General features: G+C 46.4%; 1 protein-coding gene across 3 annotated transcripts in view; it reads left to right on the top strand.

Moving 5' to 3' along the window:
• Positions 1–19,276, top strand: part of VEZF1 (vascular endothelial zinc finger 1) — a 45,829-nt gene that overhangs the window by 7,751 nt on the left and 18,802 nt on the right. For all 3 annotated transcript variants that reach the window (XM_089494049.1, XM_089494048.1, XM_089494046.1), the window contains exons 2-3: positions 14,554–15,251; positions 15,936–15,999. In XM_089494049.1, coding sequence (XP_089350175.1) covers positions 14,554–15,251; positions 15,936–15,999 — 762 coding nt within the window. The remainder of the gene's footprint in view (positions 1–14,553; positions 15,252–15,935; positions 16,000–19,276) is intronic.

Genomic DNA, 19,276 nt, shown 5'->3' on the forward strand with positions numbered 1-19,276 from the left:
TGCACCAAAAGCTACACTCCAGTGCTTAGGAATGGAGTGTGGCTTTGGCACAACCTCCGGACCCTTAGGACCCATGCATCATTTAAATAGCATACCTCCAAAGAGTCCCGAAGCAGCTTTATTTTGGCAGTCTGTAGCAGGCCAAAGAGCGTGTTAATGGAGTTACTAGCTGGAACTGGTTGACTTAAGAAAACGTCGAGACAAATAATTTGGGTGATTAGGAACCTATTCACTTCCTCACCCATTTGCTAAGTCAAAGCTGTCCCTATTAAAGAGGTTAGGGGGGGTATAATGTAGTTAAAATGCTGCCACATAGCTTGCAACTTGAGTCACTTGGAAGCATTCATCTCCAGGAGGAATGCAGCATGCCAGGCGGCTTCCTCCTCCCTCCTTTATTTTAGCTTAGTTTAGCTTGAACAAGCATTCGGATTGCAATGCTTCTCTTTCCCGAAGGTAAAACGATCCCTTTCCGCAAATTAAAAGCCTGCGTCATTTGCTTGTTTGGGTTTTCTGTTTTTTAAAATACGAGGAGGCATGATTCTAATTTTGAAAACATAAAGCTGAGGCAAACATACTGCAGCGTTTTCTCTTCTAAAAGAGGGGGAAGAAAACCTCGCTCTCTTCCAAGTACAAAGATGAGTCACTTGCTTAAGTGCCCGGTTTTTGGAAGCCGACTTAGGACACGCTCTCGAAAACAAAAGTGTGGGTAACTAGCGTTAAAAGTTTTTGGTGCGGTTGGTCTTTGTGCGCCGGTATGCCAAGTCTGAAGTATTTGGCCGGCGGTTTTACCATATATATATACTCGACTATATAAGTCGAGGGCAGGTTTTGGGGGCAGCGTTATGGATACTGATATGACCCTTGGATAAGTCGGGACGTGCAACAAAGGATGGAAACGATGAAGCAAAGGAAAACAGTGCCAAAGAACCTACAATATTATGGCAGGCGTAACACTAAAGTCTGGATGGAAGAGAGAGCAGAGGGAAGGGCAGTGCTTCCAGGACAGATTGTACTCTTGCCTTTCACCAGGGTTCCCTTTTTACTAAGGCCTGTTCCAGACAGCCAAAATAAAGCTGCTTCGAGTCACAGTGGAGGTAATGGTGTTTCAATGATGCATGCGTCCTAAGAGTCCAGAAGTCGGCCAAAGCCATGCTCTAGCCCTTCAGTGTGGCTTTGGTGTGGCTTCTGGACTCTTAGGACGCATGCATCATTGAAACACCATACCTCCATTGTGACTCGAAGCAGCTTTATTTTGGCTGTCTGTAACAGGCCCAAGAGTTAAAGTATAGTATTTACATTGACCCGTGGATAAGTCGACCTAGGTTTTTGGGGTCAGTTTTTTGACTAACGTTTCTAGACTTTACACATGAGTGTATACAGCACTCCATTGTCAATTTGTGGCTGAGTGGGTCCTCTTTAGAGCTAGAGTAAAAACAGCTTGGTTCAGTCTTGGCCTTTAAGGCTGGAGTGGGAACTGCGATGCCCCCCATAAGCAACTCCGACGCTAATAGATTGGTATGTAGAGACATCTTGTAGACTCACTGAAAGAAAGGAAGTCTCAAAGGTGCTACACGATCTCTCTATGTACTGATCCTACAGCCTATATCTTAGGCCTGTTACACACTGCCAAAATAAAGCTGCTTGGGGTCTCTTTGGGGGTATGCTGTTTAAATGATGCATGCATCCTAAGAATCCGGAAGCTGCACCAAAGCTGCACTCCAGCGCTTAGGAATGGAGTGTGGCTTTGGCGCGAGCATCCTAAGAATCCAGAAGCTGCACCAAAGCTGCACTCCAGCGCTTAGGAATGGAGTGTGGCTTTGGCGCAAGCATCCTAAGAATCCAGAAGCTGCACCAAAGCTGCACTCCAGTGCTTAGGAATGGAGTGTGGCTTTGGCGCAACCTCCGGACTCTTAGGACTCATGCATCATTTAAATAGCAGACCTCCAAAGAGACCCCAAGCAGCTTTATTTGGGCAGTCTGTAACAGGCCCTAGACTAATGAATGGGTTAGGCTGGCTAGGCATGATGGAAATTGCAGTCCGGTGTGATCTAAATGTTTTGAGCCTTGGACTGTGTCTCTGGAGACCAGAATCTGAATCCCCACTCGGCCATGGAAACCCTTAGGCAAGTCATATGCTCTCAGCCTCGGAGGATCGCAGTAGCAAACCTCCTCTGAACCAATCTTGCCAAGAAAACCCCATGATAGGTTCATCTTAGGGTCCGTAAGGTGATAGGGTTGCCTTAGGTTAGAAATGATTCGAACCCAGCCTTAGGTTAGAAATGATTCGAACCCGCACGACAGCAAGAAATATCTGGAAGTCCCACCCCTGCTTTAAAAGCTCCAACAGGTTGAATTGCCTGAACATCGGTGATTCATTATTGTGACCTTTAAAACGTAACTGTTCTTTTATCAAACATCAGCAGTCCTTCAGCCCCCATCACAAAGCGAATATAGCTCCAAAACACACTGCAGAAGTAATCCAGTTTGAGACTGCTTTAACTGCCCTGGCTCACTGCTAGGGAATCCTGGGAAGTGTAGTTTTGTGAGACATTTAGCCTTCTCTTGTCAGAGATAACTCTGGTGCCACAACAAACTGCACTCCCCAGGATTCCCTAGCAGCGAGCCAGGAAAATTAAAGCGGTCTCAAACTGGATTATCTTTGCAGTGTGATACTGAATCATAGAATCGTAGAGTTGGAAGAGACCACTAGGGCCATCCAGTCCAACCCCCTGCCATGCAGGAAATCCAAATCAAAGCATCCCTGACAGATGGCCATCCAGCCTCTGTTTAAAGACCTCCAAGGAAGGAGACTCTATCACCTTCCGAGGAAGGAGTGCATTCCACTGTCGAACAGCCCTTACTGACAGGAGGTTCCTCCTAATGTTCAGGTGGAATCTCTTTTCCTGTAGCTTGCATCCATTGAAGATAGCCTCCGTTGCAGCCTCTCCTAACCTGGGTCCCTCCGGATGTTATAAACTACAACCCTGTCACGGCTATGCTGGTTGGGGCTGATGGGAATTGTGATCCAAAGCATCTGTGTGAGAGAAGACTAACATTAGCGCATGTGTTTGAGACATACCCTTGATCCTTGCTTTGTAGAGTTAATCTAGAACAAACATCAACGAACATTTAATATTTTTTTCCCTTCGTATCTCCCAGCTGCAGGTAAATCATTTTTAAAAATACCAACATACAAGACGTCTTCATGTCCTCCATTTAAAACCGTAAACGTATATTGATGGAATATTTTGCCTCTTTATAGGCCTGTTACAGACTGCCAAAATAAAGCTGCTTGGGGTCTCTTTGGAGGTATGCTGTTTAAATGATGCATGCACCCTAAGAATCCAGAAGCTGCACCAAAAGCTGTTCTCCAGTGCTTAGGGATGGAGTGTGGCTTTGGCGCGAGCATCCTAAGAATCCAGAAGCTGCACCAAAAGCTGCTCTCCAGCGCTTAGGAATGGAGTGTGGCTTTGGCGTGAGCATCCTAAGGATCCGGAAGCTGCACCAAAGCTGCTCTCCAGTGCTTAGGAATGGAGTGTGGCTTTGGCGTGAGCATCCTAAGAATCCAGAAGCTGCACCAAAAGCTGCTCTCCAGTGCTTAGGAATGGAGTGTGGCTTTGGCGCGAGCATCCTAAGAATCCAGAAGCTGCACCAAAAGCTGCTCTCCAGCGCTTAGGAATGGAGTGTGGCTTTGGTGCAAGCATCCTAAGAATCCAGAAGCTGCACCAAAGCTGCTCTCCAGTGCTTAGGAATGGAGTGTGGCTTTGGCGCGAGCATCCTAAGAATCCAGAAGCTGCACCAAAAGCTGCTCTCCAGTGCTTAGGAATGGAGTGTGGCTTTGGCGCGAGCATCCTAAGAATCCGGAAGCTGCACCAAAGCTGCTCTCCAGTGCTTAGGAATGGAGTGTGGCTTTGGCGCGAGCATCCTAAGAATCCAGAAGCTGCACCAAAAGCTGCTCTCCAGTGCTTAGGAATGGAGTGTGGCTTTGGCGCGAGCATCCTAAGAATCCGGAAGCTGCACCAAAGCTGCTCTCCAGTGCTTAGGAATGGAGTGTGGCTTTGGCGCGAGCATCCTAAGAATCCAGAAGCTGCACCAAAGCTGCACTCCAGTGCTTAGGGATGGAGTGTGGCTTTGGCGCGAGCATCCTAAGAATCCAGAAGCTGCACCAAAAGCTGCTCTCCAGCGCTTAGGAATGGAGTGTGGCTTTGGCGTGAGCATCCTAAGGATCCGGAAGCTGCACCAAAGCTGCTCTCCAGTGCTTAGGAATGGAGTGTGGCTTTGGCGCGAGCATCCTAAGAATCCAGAAGCTGCACCAAAAGCTGCTCTCCAGTGCTTAGGAATGGAGTGTGGCTTTGGCGCGAGCATCCTAAGAATCCAGAAGCTGCACCAAAAGCTGCTCTCCAGCGCTTAGGAATGGAGTGTGGCTTTGGTGCAAGCATCCTAAGAATCCAGAAGCTGCACCAAAGCTGCTCTCCAGTGCTTAGGAATGGAGTGTGGCTTTGGCGCGAGCATCCTAAGAATCCAGAAGCTGCACCAAAAGCTGCTCTCCAGTGCTTAGGAATGGAGTGTGGCTTTGGCGCGAGCATCCTAAGAATCCGGAAGCTGCACCAAAGCTGCTCTCCAGTGCTTAGGAATGGAGTGTGGCTTTGGCGCGAGCATCCTAAGAATCCAGAAGCTGCACCAAAAGCTGCTCTCCAGTGCTTAGGAATGGAGTGTGGCTTTGGCGCGAGCATCCTAAGAATCCGGAAGCTGCACCAAAGCTGCCCTCCAGCGCTTAGGAATGGAGTGTGGCTTTGGCGCGAGCATCCTAAGAATCCAGAAGCTGCACCAAAGCTGCACTCCAGTGCTTAGGAATGGAGTGTGGCTTTGGCGCGAGCATCCTAAGAATCCAGAAGCTGCACCAAAAGCTGCTCTCCAGCGCTTAGGAATGGAGTGTGGCTTTGGCGCGAGCATCCTAAGAATCCAGAAGCTGCACCAAAAGCTGCACTCCAGCGCTTAGGAATGGAGTGTGGCTTTGGCGCGAGCATCCTAAGAATCCAGAAGCTGCACCAAAAGCTGCACTCCAGCGCTTAGGAATGGAGTGTGGCTTTGGCGCGAGCATCCTAAGAATCCAGAAGCTGCACCAAAGCTGCACTCCAGCGCTTAGGAATGGAGTGTGGCTTTGGCGCGACCTCCGGACTCTTAGGACCCATGCATCATTTAAATAGCATGCCTCCAAAGAGACCCCAAGCAGCTTTATTTTGGCAGTCTGTAACAGGCCATAGTTCCCTAAAAAGGCTTCTGTTGTACAAGGTTTCAGCCTGTAGGTAAAAAAAAAATCAGCGCCTGATGAATTTCTTCTGTCTTTGAAAGGGCATTGAATTGCATTAATGCGTCGAAGTGTATTGCGCCGAAGTCGGATGCAGGCTTTATACCTGAGTAACTTTTTTGTCTTCAAAGTACAGGTTGCATGTTAATGAGGAAGATAATCATCTCATAGCACCATCAAGGTATGACTCACGGATGCTAATTGGCGGCTCTGACATCAAGGCTTCAGTGCAGGGGGGGAAAAATACCTTTGCCTCTGGCAATGTTAAGTTCAGAAGGCTGAAATCTTCCACCCGGGGTGATGAAACAGTGTTTTGTCATAGGAATGATAGAGAGGAAACGCAGGTCTGTTGATCTGTGTATCGGGCCAAATAAAGCAAGCCCTCCAAGTGGATAAAAATGGCCTCATAAGAGAGGCTCATTTTGTTCCTCGTATCCTCACTGACAATTTAGTTCTTGGTCCCCTTTCAGAAGGCCTTAATGCAGGGACTCTATAGGGATCGCTAGATGTTGCCTCTTGGAGAAAGTGATGCCGATTTGCCAGTTTTAGCAAACCAACAAGGTGAGCTATCTGGGTCACCACCTATATACTGTATTTATAGTTGAACACTATGGATGTAGACTTCTCCTTGCTATTGGCTGTCTTGCTTATGACCAAAGTACTGTACACACTCATGTATATGTCTAGAAAAAACCTGCGTCGACTTATCTACAGGTCGATGTAAGTACCATACTAGGAACCAACCCATAATGAAAGGCAAGAGTATAATCTGTCTTGGAGGCACTGACCTTCCTCTATTCTCTCATCCATCCAGCCTTTAGTTGGAGTACAAACAGTTATGCCTGATGGAATTTAGTCAGTTCCTTGGCATTGTTTTCCTTTGCTTCATCCTTTGGATTCATTGGCCTGTTACAGACTGCCAAAAAAAAGCTGCTTCGGGTCTCTTTGGAGGTATGCTGTTTAAATGATGCATGGGTCCTAAGAGTCCGGAAGCTGCACCAAAAGCTGCACTCCAGCGCTTAGGAATGGAGGGTGGCTTTGGCGCGACCTCCGGACTCTTAGGACCCATGCATCATTTAAATAGCATACCTCCAAAGAGACCCGAAGCAGCTTTATTTAGGCAGTCTGTAACAGGCCTTTGTTACATGCCCCTCAGTTTAACCCTCGACTTATCCATAGGTCATGTCAGAATCCATAATTTGGGCCCAAAAACCTGCCCTCGAGTTATACATGAGGTCAGTTTATAGTTGAGTATATACGGTATATGACAATCATGCAGAATAGAATGGTTACGCCTAAATACCTTAAAGACACCAGATCTTGGCTCATCTTGGAAGCTAGGCAGGGTCAGGCAGTATACCTCCAAAGTGACCCGAAGCAGCTTTATTTTGGCCTGTCTGTATGGGTCCCTTGTTTTCTAGTGTCACGTTTAATCTGTGTTGGTTGTATTGCCTATAAAGTGCTATCAGTTAAGGTGTAATTGCTTTGCTTTAGGTGAAATTGCGATGGAAAACGGAGTCGGGTTTGTGCTTTGCTTGTTCCGCTGGGTACCTATTCAGGAAAGTCATCTCCCATGTCTACTAAAGGACAGAACAACCTCATTCTCCCTCTCTTCAGTCTCCAGTGACCTCAGAATTGTTATAAGTGACAGTGGTACTGGAATTTACTTGTTAACTGCTTTTGGTCATGATGGACCCCTAGTATTACAAAAGAAAGTTGGCACCTTGGCTGAAGAGCAGGGTATAAATAAATATTATTATTATCATTATTCCTGTAATGACACAGTAGACCTCCCTCAAGCTCACCTTTTCCAGGCTCTACCTACCTTCCAGATCTTCTTGTTCTCATGCCTGAGTAGGGTAGAGTATTACAGAAAAATGTGCAACTCCAATTTTCTGGTGCCACACTAGTAGATAATAGACTATGGCAGCGGAGTAAAACTATGTTGCATCTGGCCTATACAGACAGGCCAAAATAAAGCTGCTTCAGGTTACTTTGGAGGTATGGTGTTTCAATGACGCATGCATCCTAAGAGTCCGGAAGCTGCACTCCAGTCCTTAGGGCTGGAGCGCGGCTTTGGTGTGGCTTTTGGACTCTTAGGACGCATGTGTCATTTAAACAGCATAGGCCTGTTACAGACTGCCAAAATAAAACTGCTTCAGGTCTCTTTGGAGGTATGCTATTTAAATGATGCATGGGTCCTAAGAGTTCGGAGGTCGCGCCAAAGCCACACTCCATTCCTAAGCACTGGAGTGCAGCTTTGGTGCAGCTTCTGGATTCTTAGGATGCTCGCGCCAAAGCCACACTCCATTCCTAAGCACCAGAGTGCAGCTTTGGTGCAGCTTCCGGATTCTTAGGATGCTTGCATCATTTAAACAGCATACCTCCAAAGAGACCCAAAGCAGCTTTATTTTGGCAGTCTGTAACAGGCCATAGTACTTGCAAAGAGACTCGAAGCAGCTTTATTTTGGCCTGTCTGTGTCAGGCCTAAGTAATGGGCTAGATGGCTTGAGTTAAAAACCCCATTGACACTTTACACCTTGCGAGGGGATTGTATAATGTGTATCTGGGCTAGGATTTGGAGTAATAAATTCTGTCACTTAGGCCTGTTACAGACTGCCAAAATAAAGCTGCTTCAGGTCTCTTTGGAGGTATGCTGTTTAAATGATGCATGCACCCTAAGAATCCAGAAGCTGCACTCCAGTGCTTAGGAATGGAGTGTGGCTTTGGCGCAACCCCCGGACTCTTAGGACGCATGCATAATTTAAATAGCATACCTCCAAAGAGACCCCAAGCAGCTTTATTTTGGCAGTCTGTAGCAGGCCTTAGCCTTGGCTTGTGGAATTGCACAATGGCTGGCTTTTCAGAAAACACCATTTTACTGGCTTTTGCATGACCCTAAATAGCTGGAATTTCAGTATAGTTTGCAGCCTTCCCTTAGGTTTTATCCTCCAGTTCTTCTGAGGGTGGGAATTTGGCCAACTTTCAGGTGTGGTTGGACTGCAACTCCCAGCATCCCTAGGCGGCACAATCATGTATGAAGAATTGTGGGATTTGCTGTTCAGCAGCCTCTGGAGGACTGAGTAGTTTTCACAGGGACACAGCGATCACCCCCTTTTAGATGGACTGTAGAGGAGAACGTGTCATATGTCATCAGAGACATTGGCCTGTTACAGACAGCCAAAATAAAGCTGCTTCGAGTCACTTTGGAGGTATGGTATTTCAATGATACATGCGGCCTAAGAGTCCAAAGGCTGCACCAAAGCCATGCTCCAGTCCTAAGGACTGGAGTGCAGCTTTGGTGAAGCTTCCAGACTCTTAGGACTCATGCATCATTGAAATACCATACCTCCAAAGTGACTCGAAGCAGCTTTATTTTGGCTGTCTGTAACAGGCCATTGCTTCTTCCAAAACATAGCTTTAAAAATAAGAACAATAAACAGGTTTTCATGATGACCTGTTTGGACGTCTTCAGATTAAAGTATTCCACCGAGTAACACTTGGTCGTGTGGCGGATTGCTTTTGGTCTTATTCTCTTAATCTGTAGTATAGGAGAGCCAGACACTTCAGGGGTTATATGTACAGCCCAAACCTACTTCAGCTGTATTGGTGAAAATGAGTTTGGCTTGTTTAAGGAACCTACACTGATATAAACATAGGAAGGTAGGAAGGGCTGTATGAGGGACAAACTGAACATTGCTGCATGAAGGAGCCCTGGTGGCGCAGTGGGAAGGAGCCCTGGTGGCGCAGTGGGAAGGAGCCCTGGTGGCGCAGTGGGAAGGAGCCCTGGTGGCCAAGTGGGAAGGAGCCCTGGTGGCGAAGTGGGAAGGAGCCCTGGTGGCGCAGTGGGAAGGAGCCCTGGTGGCCAAGTGGGAAGGAGCCCTGGTGGCGCAGTGGGAAGGAGCCCTGGTGGCGCAGTGGGAAGGAGCCCTGGTGGCCAAGTGGGAAGGAGCCCTGGTGGCGCAGTGGGAAGGAGCCCTGGTGGCGCAGTGGGAAGGAGCCCTGGTGGCGCAGTGGGAAGGAGCCCTGGTGGCGCAGTGGGAAGGAGCCCTGGTGGCGCAGTGGGAAGGAGCCCTGGTGGCGAAGTGGGAAGGAGCCCTGGTGGCGCAGTGGGAAGGAGCCCTGGTGGCGCAGTGGGAAGGAGCCCTGGTGGCGCAGTGGGAAGGAGCCCTGGTGGCGAAGTGGGAAGGAGCCCTGGTGGCGCAGTGGTTCAATGCCTGTACTGCAGCCATTCACTCAAGACCACAAGGTTGCGAGTTCAAGACCAGCAAAAGGGCCCAAGCTCGACTCAGGCTTGCATCCTTCCGAGGAGGTCGCTAAAATGAGTACCCAGACTGTTGGGGCAAATTAGCTTACTTGCAAATTAGCTTACTTGCTGTTCACCGCTATGATCTTTGGAATAGCGGTATATAAATAAAACAAATTATTACTATTATTAAATTATGTACAGGGTAAGTATAGGTGTATTTCTCTGCAGTCCTCAAGATAATCTTGACATATCTGAATATATCTTTGCAGAATTTGCATTTGAATTCCCTCTCCTGTCCAATAAGGCCTGGTCCATTTATGTGTAAAGCTTATGATTGCTTGGCTTGTTAAGGTTGCCAAATCTTCCCTAGTTCCTCTGAATTGGGTTTGGGAATGACAGACCAATACCTACAGATTCTTAAGGAACGCCATTAAGCATCTCTAGAACCAGTTGTACAGCGTGCGGGATGCCTTTTGCTGTAAAGATGAGCAAGTAAATTTCAGCAAGTGGGAGCAGCTGCCACCTGTCTCCACCTCTCCGACATTATTAAGTGCTGCTCTGCTTTGAGAAACCTATTCACAGCCATGTAAATACATGTTATATCTATATCTATATCTATCTATATATATATATATATATGAAAGTTGGCACCTTGGCTGAAGAGCAGGGTATAAATAAATATTATTATTATTATTATTATTCCTGTAATGACACAGTAGACCTCCATCAAGCTCACCTTTTCCAGGTTCTCTCTCTCTCTTTATATATATATATAGAGAGAGAGTACATACAGGAGTAGTCTGAAACCAAGTAAGAACAGCTTTACCTTTGCACCATTCTTTTTGAATCACTTGGGCCTGTTACAGACTGCCAAAATAAAGCTGCTTGGGGTCTCTTTGGAGGTATGCTGTTTAAATGATGCATGGGTCCTAAGAGTCCGGAGGTCGTGCCAAAGCCACACTCAATTCCTAAGCGCTGGAGTTCAGCTTTGGTGCAGCTTCCGGATTCTTAGGATGCATGCATCATTTAAACAGCATGCCTCCAAAGAGACCCCAAGCAGCTTTATTTTGGCAATCTGTAACAGGCCATAGACAGGTACATGGCAGCAGCCTCAGCCAAAGGAAGTTACTTGCTTTAAACTGGATCAGATGGATTTTATTCTATGCTGCCCTGGGATCTTACGACGCAGGGAAGGATATAAATATTTCAGTAAGTGCAAATTTGACTGAACAACATTATTATTCCCTGTGCCTTTGAACCCATCTTGTTTGCTTGTCTGCTCGGTTGCATGAAGCGCATGTGGTTTCTAGAGCATAGGATTATTATGGTTTTAGAAGCAGTCCTTTGGATTATGTACTTTAAAGATCGACAGTGCTCCATATTTGCCGATGATAAACTTTCCCCCCCAGGAGATACCGACGGACTCTCTTACTGTATATGCTCATGTATAAGTCTAGAAATGTTAATCCAAAAATTGACCCTGAGTATATATGGTATTTTCACCTGTCTTTAGCTTCCCGGAGTGCCTATGTTCCTGTATGTGAATGCACATGCATATATGCGTTCCAGAAAGCATGAGATCCCAATAAATGCTTCTGACATTTGGTTGCAGAAGCCAAGCGACTGCAAGTATCCCTTTCAGTCAGTTGGCTTCTTTGGTTGGCTGTGGCTGCAAGCTAGTTTATGGGTGGTTTTCCAAAATCATCTTCCTGTGGAAGACCCAGTGCTGACAGTTGTCTTTTTGCCTTCCAGTGTGTCCGTTCTCTAACAGACTCGGCTGGGTATTCGCAGTTGTATTTGTAACCAACTAGGATGTCATTGGCCTGTTACAGACTGCCAAAATAAAGCTGCTTCGGGTCTCTTTGGAGGTATGCTATTAAATGATGCATGGGTCCTAAGAGTCCGGAGGTCGTGCCAAAGCCACACTCCATTCCTAAGCACTGGAGGGCAGCTTTGGTGCAGCTTCTGGATTCTTAGGATGCTCGCGCCAAAGCCACACTCCATTCCTAAGCGCTGGAGTGCAGCTTTGGTGCAGCTTCTGGATTCTTAGGATGCTCGCGCCAAAGCCACACTCCATTCCTAAGCGCTGGAGTGCAGCTTTGGTGCAGCTTCTGGATTCTTAGGATGCTCGCGCCAAAGCCACACTCCATTCCTAAGCGCCGGAGTGCAGCTTTGGTGCAGCTTCTGGATTCTTAGGACCCATGCATCATTTAAATAGCATACCTCCAAAGAGACCTGAAGCAGCTTTATTTTGGCAGTCTGTAACAGGCCATTAAGATAGAGATCATCCAGTATATTGCGTATCATGGCATACACCCAGTCATTAGCTGCAAAAATTGCTCCCCTTGGGGAACTGAAAAAAACAGTTTGCTGTAACATGCGCCTTGCTACGTCTGTGATGCGTCTCTGTGTTTAAAAAGCAAGTGACTTCTCTTTCATGGAAATGGCTGAGGAGGGTGAGATTATATAACTCGGATGGCCTATCACTTCAATTATGTTGAGGATTCGCTCTTCTGTTCATAGCAGAGAGGAACATGCCAAAACCGCTGCCGTCTTGTTCTGAACGAGACCCTGGCCCCATACAGACTGCCAAAATAAAGCTGCTTCGGGTCACTTTGGAGGTATGCTTTTTAAATTATGTAGGCATCCTAAGAGTCCAGAAGCTGTGCCAAAGCTGCGCTCCAATGCTTAGGACTGGATCGTGGCATTGGCGTAGCTTCCGGACTCTTAGGATGCATGCAACATTTAAACAGACTACCTCCAAAATGACCCGAAGCAGCTTTATTTTGGCCTGTCTGTATGGGGCCCCTGCTAACTTAAAAAGCTGAACCGCAGACTGCTATGTGTATGCCTGTATCGTAGCAGATCTAATCCAGTACCATTACTAGTCTGTCTGGAAGCGGACTTCCAGGGCTTGCGGTGGCTTAGTGGTTAAGAGGTCGGTTCCGACCGTTGGAAAGTTGGCAGTTCGAGGTCCAAGTGCCGCATGATGGGATGAGCGCGCATCACTAGTCCCAGATTCTGCCAGCCTAGCAGTTCAAAAGCATTCAAATACAAGTTGAAAAATAGGTACCGCTTTGGTGGGAAGGTGACAGCGTTCGGTGCAGTCATGCCGGCCACATTGGATGACGCTGGTGCTTCAGCTAAGAAACGGAGATGAGCACCGCCCCTACAGTTGGTTATGACTAGACATTCATGTCAAGGGACTACCTTTACCTTTACCTTTACCTTTACCTTTACCTTTAGCTGACTTCCAGTGTCTGCAGCAAGCAGAGGCCTTTTCCCATCACCTGCTGCCAGAGATTCTAGGTAGGGATAATGGAGGTTAAATTGGGGACTTTCTACATGCAAAATCATAAGCTCTTATCACTTGAGCTGTGGCCAGTTTCCTGTCTGTGGATCGATAGGCACTGCACTTGAAAGCATGGACTGGAATCGGTTCTAGCCCATAGGCGTTTCTCAGTAGTCATGTCCATGCAGAAAAAGAGTCTTTTGAAGGTAGAAAGCTAAAACGTTCAGTCTTATGTACAGTGCGCTTCGACAGTGGAATGCACTTCCTCGGAAGGTGATAGAGTCTCCTTCCTTGGAGGTCTTTAAACAGAGGCTGGATGGCCATCTGTCAGGGATGCTTTGATTTGGATTTCCTGCATGGCAGAATGGGGTTGGACTGGATGGCCCTTGCGGTCTCTTCCAACTCTACGATTCTATGATTCTATGATTCTATATGTAACAAGCCCCTGCAATCTCTTGCAAGAGTTGGCGTATTCTGACAGCCAGAGAGTGACGTGGATTGATAACTCATTTCTAGTTCTGTGAGTAAAAACCAGTTCTGCAAGTAGGAAATAGCTAGTAAGGCTAAAAGGGTTAGTGCTGTTTTTCTTTTGAAGAAGACTGTGCCTTCAGTGCCACTTCAGCTTATTTATATACCACTTCTCAGCCAAGCTGGGCTCCTAAAGTGGCTTGTAGTTAAAACACATTCCTAGTCAACCCAAGAAGCTGGCTTTTATATGCAGGGCAGCCAAAATTAGCATCAGATGAAAAGGAACGAACATTACTTACTTCTCCTATTCTGATAGGCAAGTGAGGATGAATGTTTCTAATTTCAGAAGTGATCTACAGTGAGGATGCTTCTTCTTCAGCTGAGCCATAAGATAGGATTTTGGTAGAAGTGTATCAAAATAAGACAATAATTAAACTGCAGTTTATCATCCGTTAGTTGGTAGCAAAGGCCTGTTCCAGACTGCCAAAATAAAGCTGCTTCAGGTCTCTTTGGAGGCATGCTGTTTAAATGATGCATGGGTCCTAAGAGTCTGGAAGTCGCACCAAAGCCACACTCCATTCCTAAGCAGCTTTGGTGCAGCTTTGGTGCAGCTTCCGGATTCTTAGGATGCTTGCGCCAAAGCCACACTCCATTCCTAAGCGCTGGAGTGCAGCTTTGGTGCAGCTTCCGGATTCTTAGGATGCATGCATCATTGAAACACCATACCTCCAAAGTGGCTCGAAGCAGCTTTATTTTGGCTGTCTGTATAGGGCCTTGGTCTCTATACCTCCACTAATAGCTACCTTTGTAATGTGTGTGTGAGACAAAATTAAAAACTTATGTGCGTTATAAGCAGAAATTTAAAGTATGATGAAATAAATTGTGTATATATTTTATATACAACATGAATTGTGCGTATATGTGGTGTAATATGCTTTGCGGAAGAGCAAATCTATTTGTAAGCAGGCTGCTTGGGGAATATATACCTAGTTTAAAGGCAAAACATCCCTTTTAAATAAAAGGCATGGCTTTTCATGCGGCAGAAGTTTTGCAGTAAAATTGGTGGCAGCACAACACAGCCTTTTGTGTATTTGATGGAGGAGTTTGCTGGTTATCCTTGACTCCACAGAGGTTGCCGGTTCTTATCTCCAGGCTCCACTAAATCAAGTTTTGTCCTCTTACCAAAACCTGAATATTACTTCTGTAAGTTCTGAAGTGTGAATGTCTTGGTTTTAGGCTCACGAAGCGTCACACCACCAACAGCAAGCGGCGCAGAACAGTTTGCTGCCCCTCCTGAGCTCTGCAGTTGAGCCCCCTGACCAGAAACCGATTTTACCCTTGCCGATAACACAGAAACCTCAGCCACCTCCAGAAACACTAAAAGATGCCATTGTCGGGATTAAAAAGGAGAAACCGAAAACCTCCTTTGTGTGTACATACTGCAGCAAGGCCTTCAGGGACAGTTACCATCTGAGGCGCCACGAGTCCTGCCACACAGGGATCAAGTTAGTGTCACGGCCAAAGAAAGCTCCTGCCACAATGGTACCCCTAATCTCGACCATCGCGGGTGACAACAGCCGGACATCGCTGGTTTCGACCATTGCGGGCATCTTGTCAACGGTCACTACGTCTTCCTCTGCCACCAATCCGAGCAGCAGCGCTGGTGCCACGGCCATGCCGGTGACGCAGACGGTGAAGAAGCCCAGCAAGCCGGTCAAAAAGAACCATGCCTGCGAGATGTGCGGCAAGGCCTTCCGCGATGTCTACCACCTCAACAGGCACAAGCTGTCCCACTCGGATGAGAAGCCCTTCGAGTGCCCAATTTGCAACCAGCGTTTCAAAAGGAAGGATCGCATGACCTATCACGTGAGGTCTCATGAGGGTGGCATCACCAAACCCTACACCTGTGGTGTTTGTGGAAAAGGCTTTTCGAGGTACCATGTAGAAAATCCCAGGCGAGCTCAAGTATTGGATTTTCATTCTGCGATCGCGAGGGGTGGGTGGGTTGGGAGGGCGTTGTGAGGAAAGTCAGCGCTTGGGAGAGTTCAGGGTTGCGGGTGGGCTGAGGAAAGTGGCATTTGTGATACATCTTTAAATCTGAATCTAAAGCCTTTTAAAAATTATTATTACTAGCAACGGAGGTTAACTGCCTGCGAATTTACCCAGGGATTACTATACTGTTGGCTAATATTGGACTTGTTGTGGTCAAAGAGCATAAACAGGCTGTGTCCAGAAAGCGTACGCTCCCAACGTAAGTTGTAGAGCAGGAAGAGGCACTGGAAATACAGAGCCTCGGCTCTGTTTGAACGATCTCCAGTTCTGAGTAAATGGCTGGTAGATCTCATGGTTTCTTTAGAAGAGCATTTCTTCTAGTTAGAAGTGTTCAAGATAGGCCTACAAATAGCCACTGGCAGCTTACTTGCATGGCAGCTTTGCGGGATATGACAAGGACGTTACGAATATCAGGTTACTGGTAGATCAGGAGATGTGGAAGTATGCCATTTGGGAGTGGTTTCTTAAAACCCTCGTGAAGCATGTTGGGCTGTGTGGGCAATCAGTATTGTGTTTATGTGTAACAAATGTGTCTTCTGGTGTCCCTACTTCTCTTTCTTTCACAGGCCTGATCACTTGAGCTGTCATGTCAAACACGTGCACTCCACAGAGAGGCCCTTCAAATGCCAAGTAAGTGTTTTGGTGCTCTGTATGAGCTTAACTGGATGGGTTCTTTGCTGAGCTGCTTCACACCAGAGTTCGGATTCAGAATCCATAGGGGTCCCTTGAATTAGAGGAAATGCAGCTCCTTGGAAACTTCCCTACAGGCAACACAACTTCCACCTCGCTCAGAGCCTGTCTTGTCTCCATGGGTTGCATAGGCCAGAAGGATTTATGGGCTAAGTGAAAAGGGGCCTGTTACAGACTGCCAAAATAAAGCTGCTTTGGGTCTGTTTGGAGGTATGCTATTTAAATGATGCATGGGTCCTAAGAGTCCGGAGGTCGCACCAAAGCCACATCCATTCCTAAGCGCTGGAGTGCAGCTTTTGGTGCAGCTTCCGGATTCTTAGGATGCATGCATCCTTTAAATAGCATACCTCCAAAGAGACCCGAAGCAGCTTTATTTTGGCAGTCTGTAACAGGCCAGGGAATCACCTGGTTGCAGTAGTAGTTCCATTAAAACAGGTACTTAAAGTCTTTGGCTGGCCTTGGCGGTGAGTCAAAAACAATTTTGAGTGGCAGGGTCTTATCTGAGGTGCCATGAGATGCTTTGGAAGCATTTGCTGTGCCATTCAAAGTGCAGTGCAAGATCAACAAGGATTCTCTCCTTCCCTTTGCTCTGGAGGGGGGCAAAAGTTAGTTAAACTTGCCACAGGAAGGAAACTGTTTTAACTTGTGAAGCTTGCATTCGTGGGTCCCTGATACTGCAGCGTTGACAGAAGTTGAAGGCGTGCACTCAGTGAGCTAGCAGTGTGCAGCTACCTTGGTCTGAGACATGCTGCAGACATTAGGGATGACAAGATGAATGCATGAGCAAGATCACGCGTACGTATTATTTGACATAAAGCGGCTAGGTTCACACTTTCCCTTCATTGCAAGACCATTCTCCGGTCTTATTTTACTTACTCGGTTGTAAACGTTATAAGAAATTACCAGCAGCCCTTGGCACCAAGCAAACCAAGGGGAAAAAAAAGCCAAAACAGTTTTAATGGAGAATTAACCTAGCACTAAAAACAGACTTATTAACCTATGGCTGCATGTAAGAATCAGTTTTAGATAGCTGAACAGGGAGCAAATAACATGTCAATTTATTTACAAGGACGAGCTTAAAGGCAAGCAGAATAACTTGTGCGGCTCAAACGGTTGTGCCTCTTCCTTTCGCCCTCTTTGTGCATGTCTGAACCTGTTCTCAGGGACTCACTACGGCCAGCAAGTGCTTTGTATCAGAAGGGATTCCAATTCATGCTTTGTGTTCAGTTTTTGTCTGTTTTTTAATTGAACTAAATGTAACCGAGTAATGGAAAAAATGGGGAGCGTTATCAGGAAATCTATGTACAGTACACCACCTGTGTGTGTTCTTAGCATTTATAAACCTCATGTCAACTTGGTATGTGAGCTTGTCTTGACTTTCATAACAAAACAGCTCCACTTGTGTCCTTGGAGTATTTTCAGCTCTAGAGTACGATATTTGGGCCTGTTACAGACTGCCAAAATAAAGCTGCTTGGGGTCTCTTTGGAGTTATGCTGTTTAAATGATGCATGCATCCTAAGAATCCGGAAGCTGCACCAAAGCTGCCCTCCAGTGCTTAGGAATGGAGTGTGGCTTTGGAGCGAGCATCCTAAGAATCCAGAAGCTGCACCAAAGCTGCACTCCAGCGCTTAGGAATGGAGTGTGGCTTTGGCGCAAGCGTCCTAAGAATCCGGAAGCTGCACCAAAGCTGCACTCCAGTGCTTAGGAATGGAGTGTGGCTTTGGCGCAAGCGTCCTAAGAATCCGGAAGCTGCACCAAAGCTGCACTCCAGTGCTTAGGAATGGAGTGTGGCTTTGGCGCGACCTCCGGACTCTTAGGACCCATGCATCATTTAAATAGCATACCTCCAAAGAGACCCGAAACAGCTTTATTTTGGCAGTCTGTAACAGGCCTTAGTTACTTCTTGTTGAGTTGTTTTTAAGGTTTCTTTTGTTTACGATAAAGAATCCTTCCGTTCCAATTGTATAGTTGATGTCCTAACAGAAAGCCTCCATTTCTGTGGTTCCTTCATCCCAACTTCAGGTCACTCATGTGCTAAATTCTTTATCCCACCGATTGAACCGTACACAGTTTTCCCCTTCATCTCAACTTGATTTGCTTATCACAGTATTTCTTTTTAAAAAAATTAAAATTGGGGTGAGGAGAAAATGAGAATTTTAAAGGAAAGAAGGAAGAAAGGACCGAACTTTAAAGGAAGAAGAAACAGAATGTAGTATTGAAGAGGACAAAAAGAGAGAGGGCAAAGAGAAGATGATGGCCCCATACAGACAGGCCAAAATAAAGCTGCTTCGGATCCCTTTAGAGGTATACTGTTTAAATGGATGCATGCGTCCCAAGAGTCCGGAAGCCGCACCAAAGCCATGCTCCAGTTCTAAGGACTGGGGCATGGCTTTGGTGCAGCTTCCGGCCTTTTAGGACGCATGCATCATTTAAATAACATACCTCCAAAGTGACCTGAAGCAGCTTTATTTTGGCCTGTCTGTATGTGCCCTATGTCTACCATTACATAGTACACACATAGTACAAGTCCTGCCAGATGTTTTGGAGTTTAAACACCATAATATAGACAGAGCTATATAGATATATAGCTATATAGCCTTTGGATTACAGATACATAAATATGAAGAAGTCTGTAATGTACACAAAGCATATAAGCTTGTCTGCTGCATCATCTTGGTCGATTCAAGTTGTAGATAAAAGAAATATTCAAGGACGAAGCCATGTTAGTCTGGATCAGTATGCAAAAGGATCTTGTAGTATGTAGTACCTTTGAGACTGAGAAAGAAAGAAGTTGGTAACATACGGTAAGCTTTCTGTAGACATTGGCCTGTTACAGACTGCCAAAATAAAGCTGCTTCGGGTCTCTTCGGAGGTATGCTATTTAAATGATGCATGGGTCCTAAGAGTCGCGCCAAAGCCACACTCCATTCCTAAGCACTGGAGTGCAGCTTTGGTGCAGCTTTCAGATTCTTAGGATGCATGCATCGTTTAAACAGCATACCTCCAAAGAGACCTGAAGCAGCTTTATTTTGGCAGTCTGTATAGATACTTAGATATGCTTCTTCAGTCACTTGGAACGAAGTGCCTAGGAAGAGCCTTTTATAAGCTGGCTGTGTGAATAACAATAGAAATGCAAAACTTGTGGGTCTGGTGATGAAGTGACAAATTCATTTTTTAATGAGAGTTTAATAATTGGAGGACAAAGGCAGGAGGAAG

Source organism: Sceloporus occidentalis, unplaced genomic scaffold, assembly GCF_023333645.1.
Source record: "Sceloporus occidentalis isolate IW3139 unplaced genomic scaffold, rSceOcc1.0.p SCAF_69, whole genome shotgun sequence".
NCBI lineage: Eukaryota > Metazoa > Chordata > Lepidosauria > Squamata > Phrynosomatidae > Sceloporus > Sceloporus occidentalis.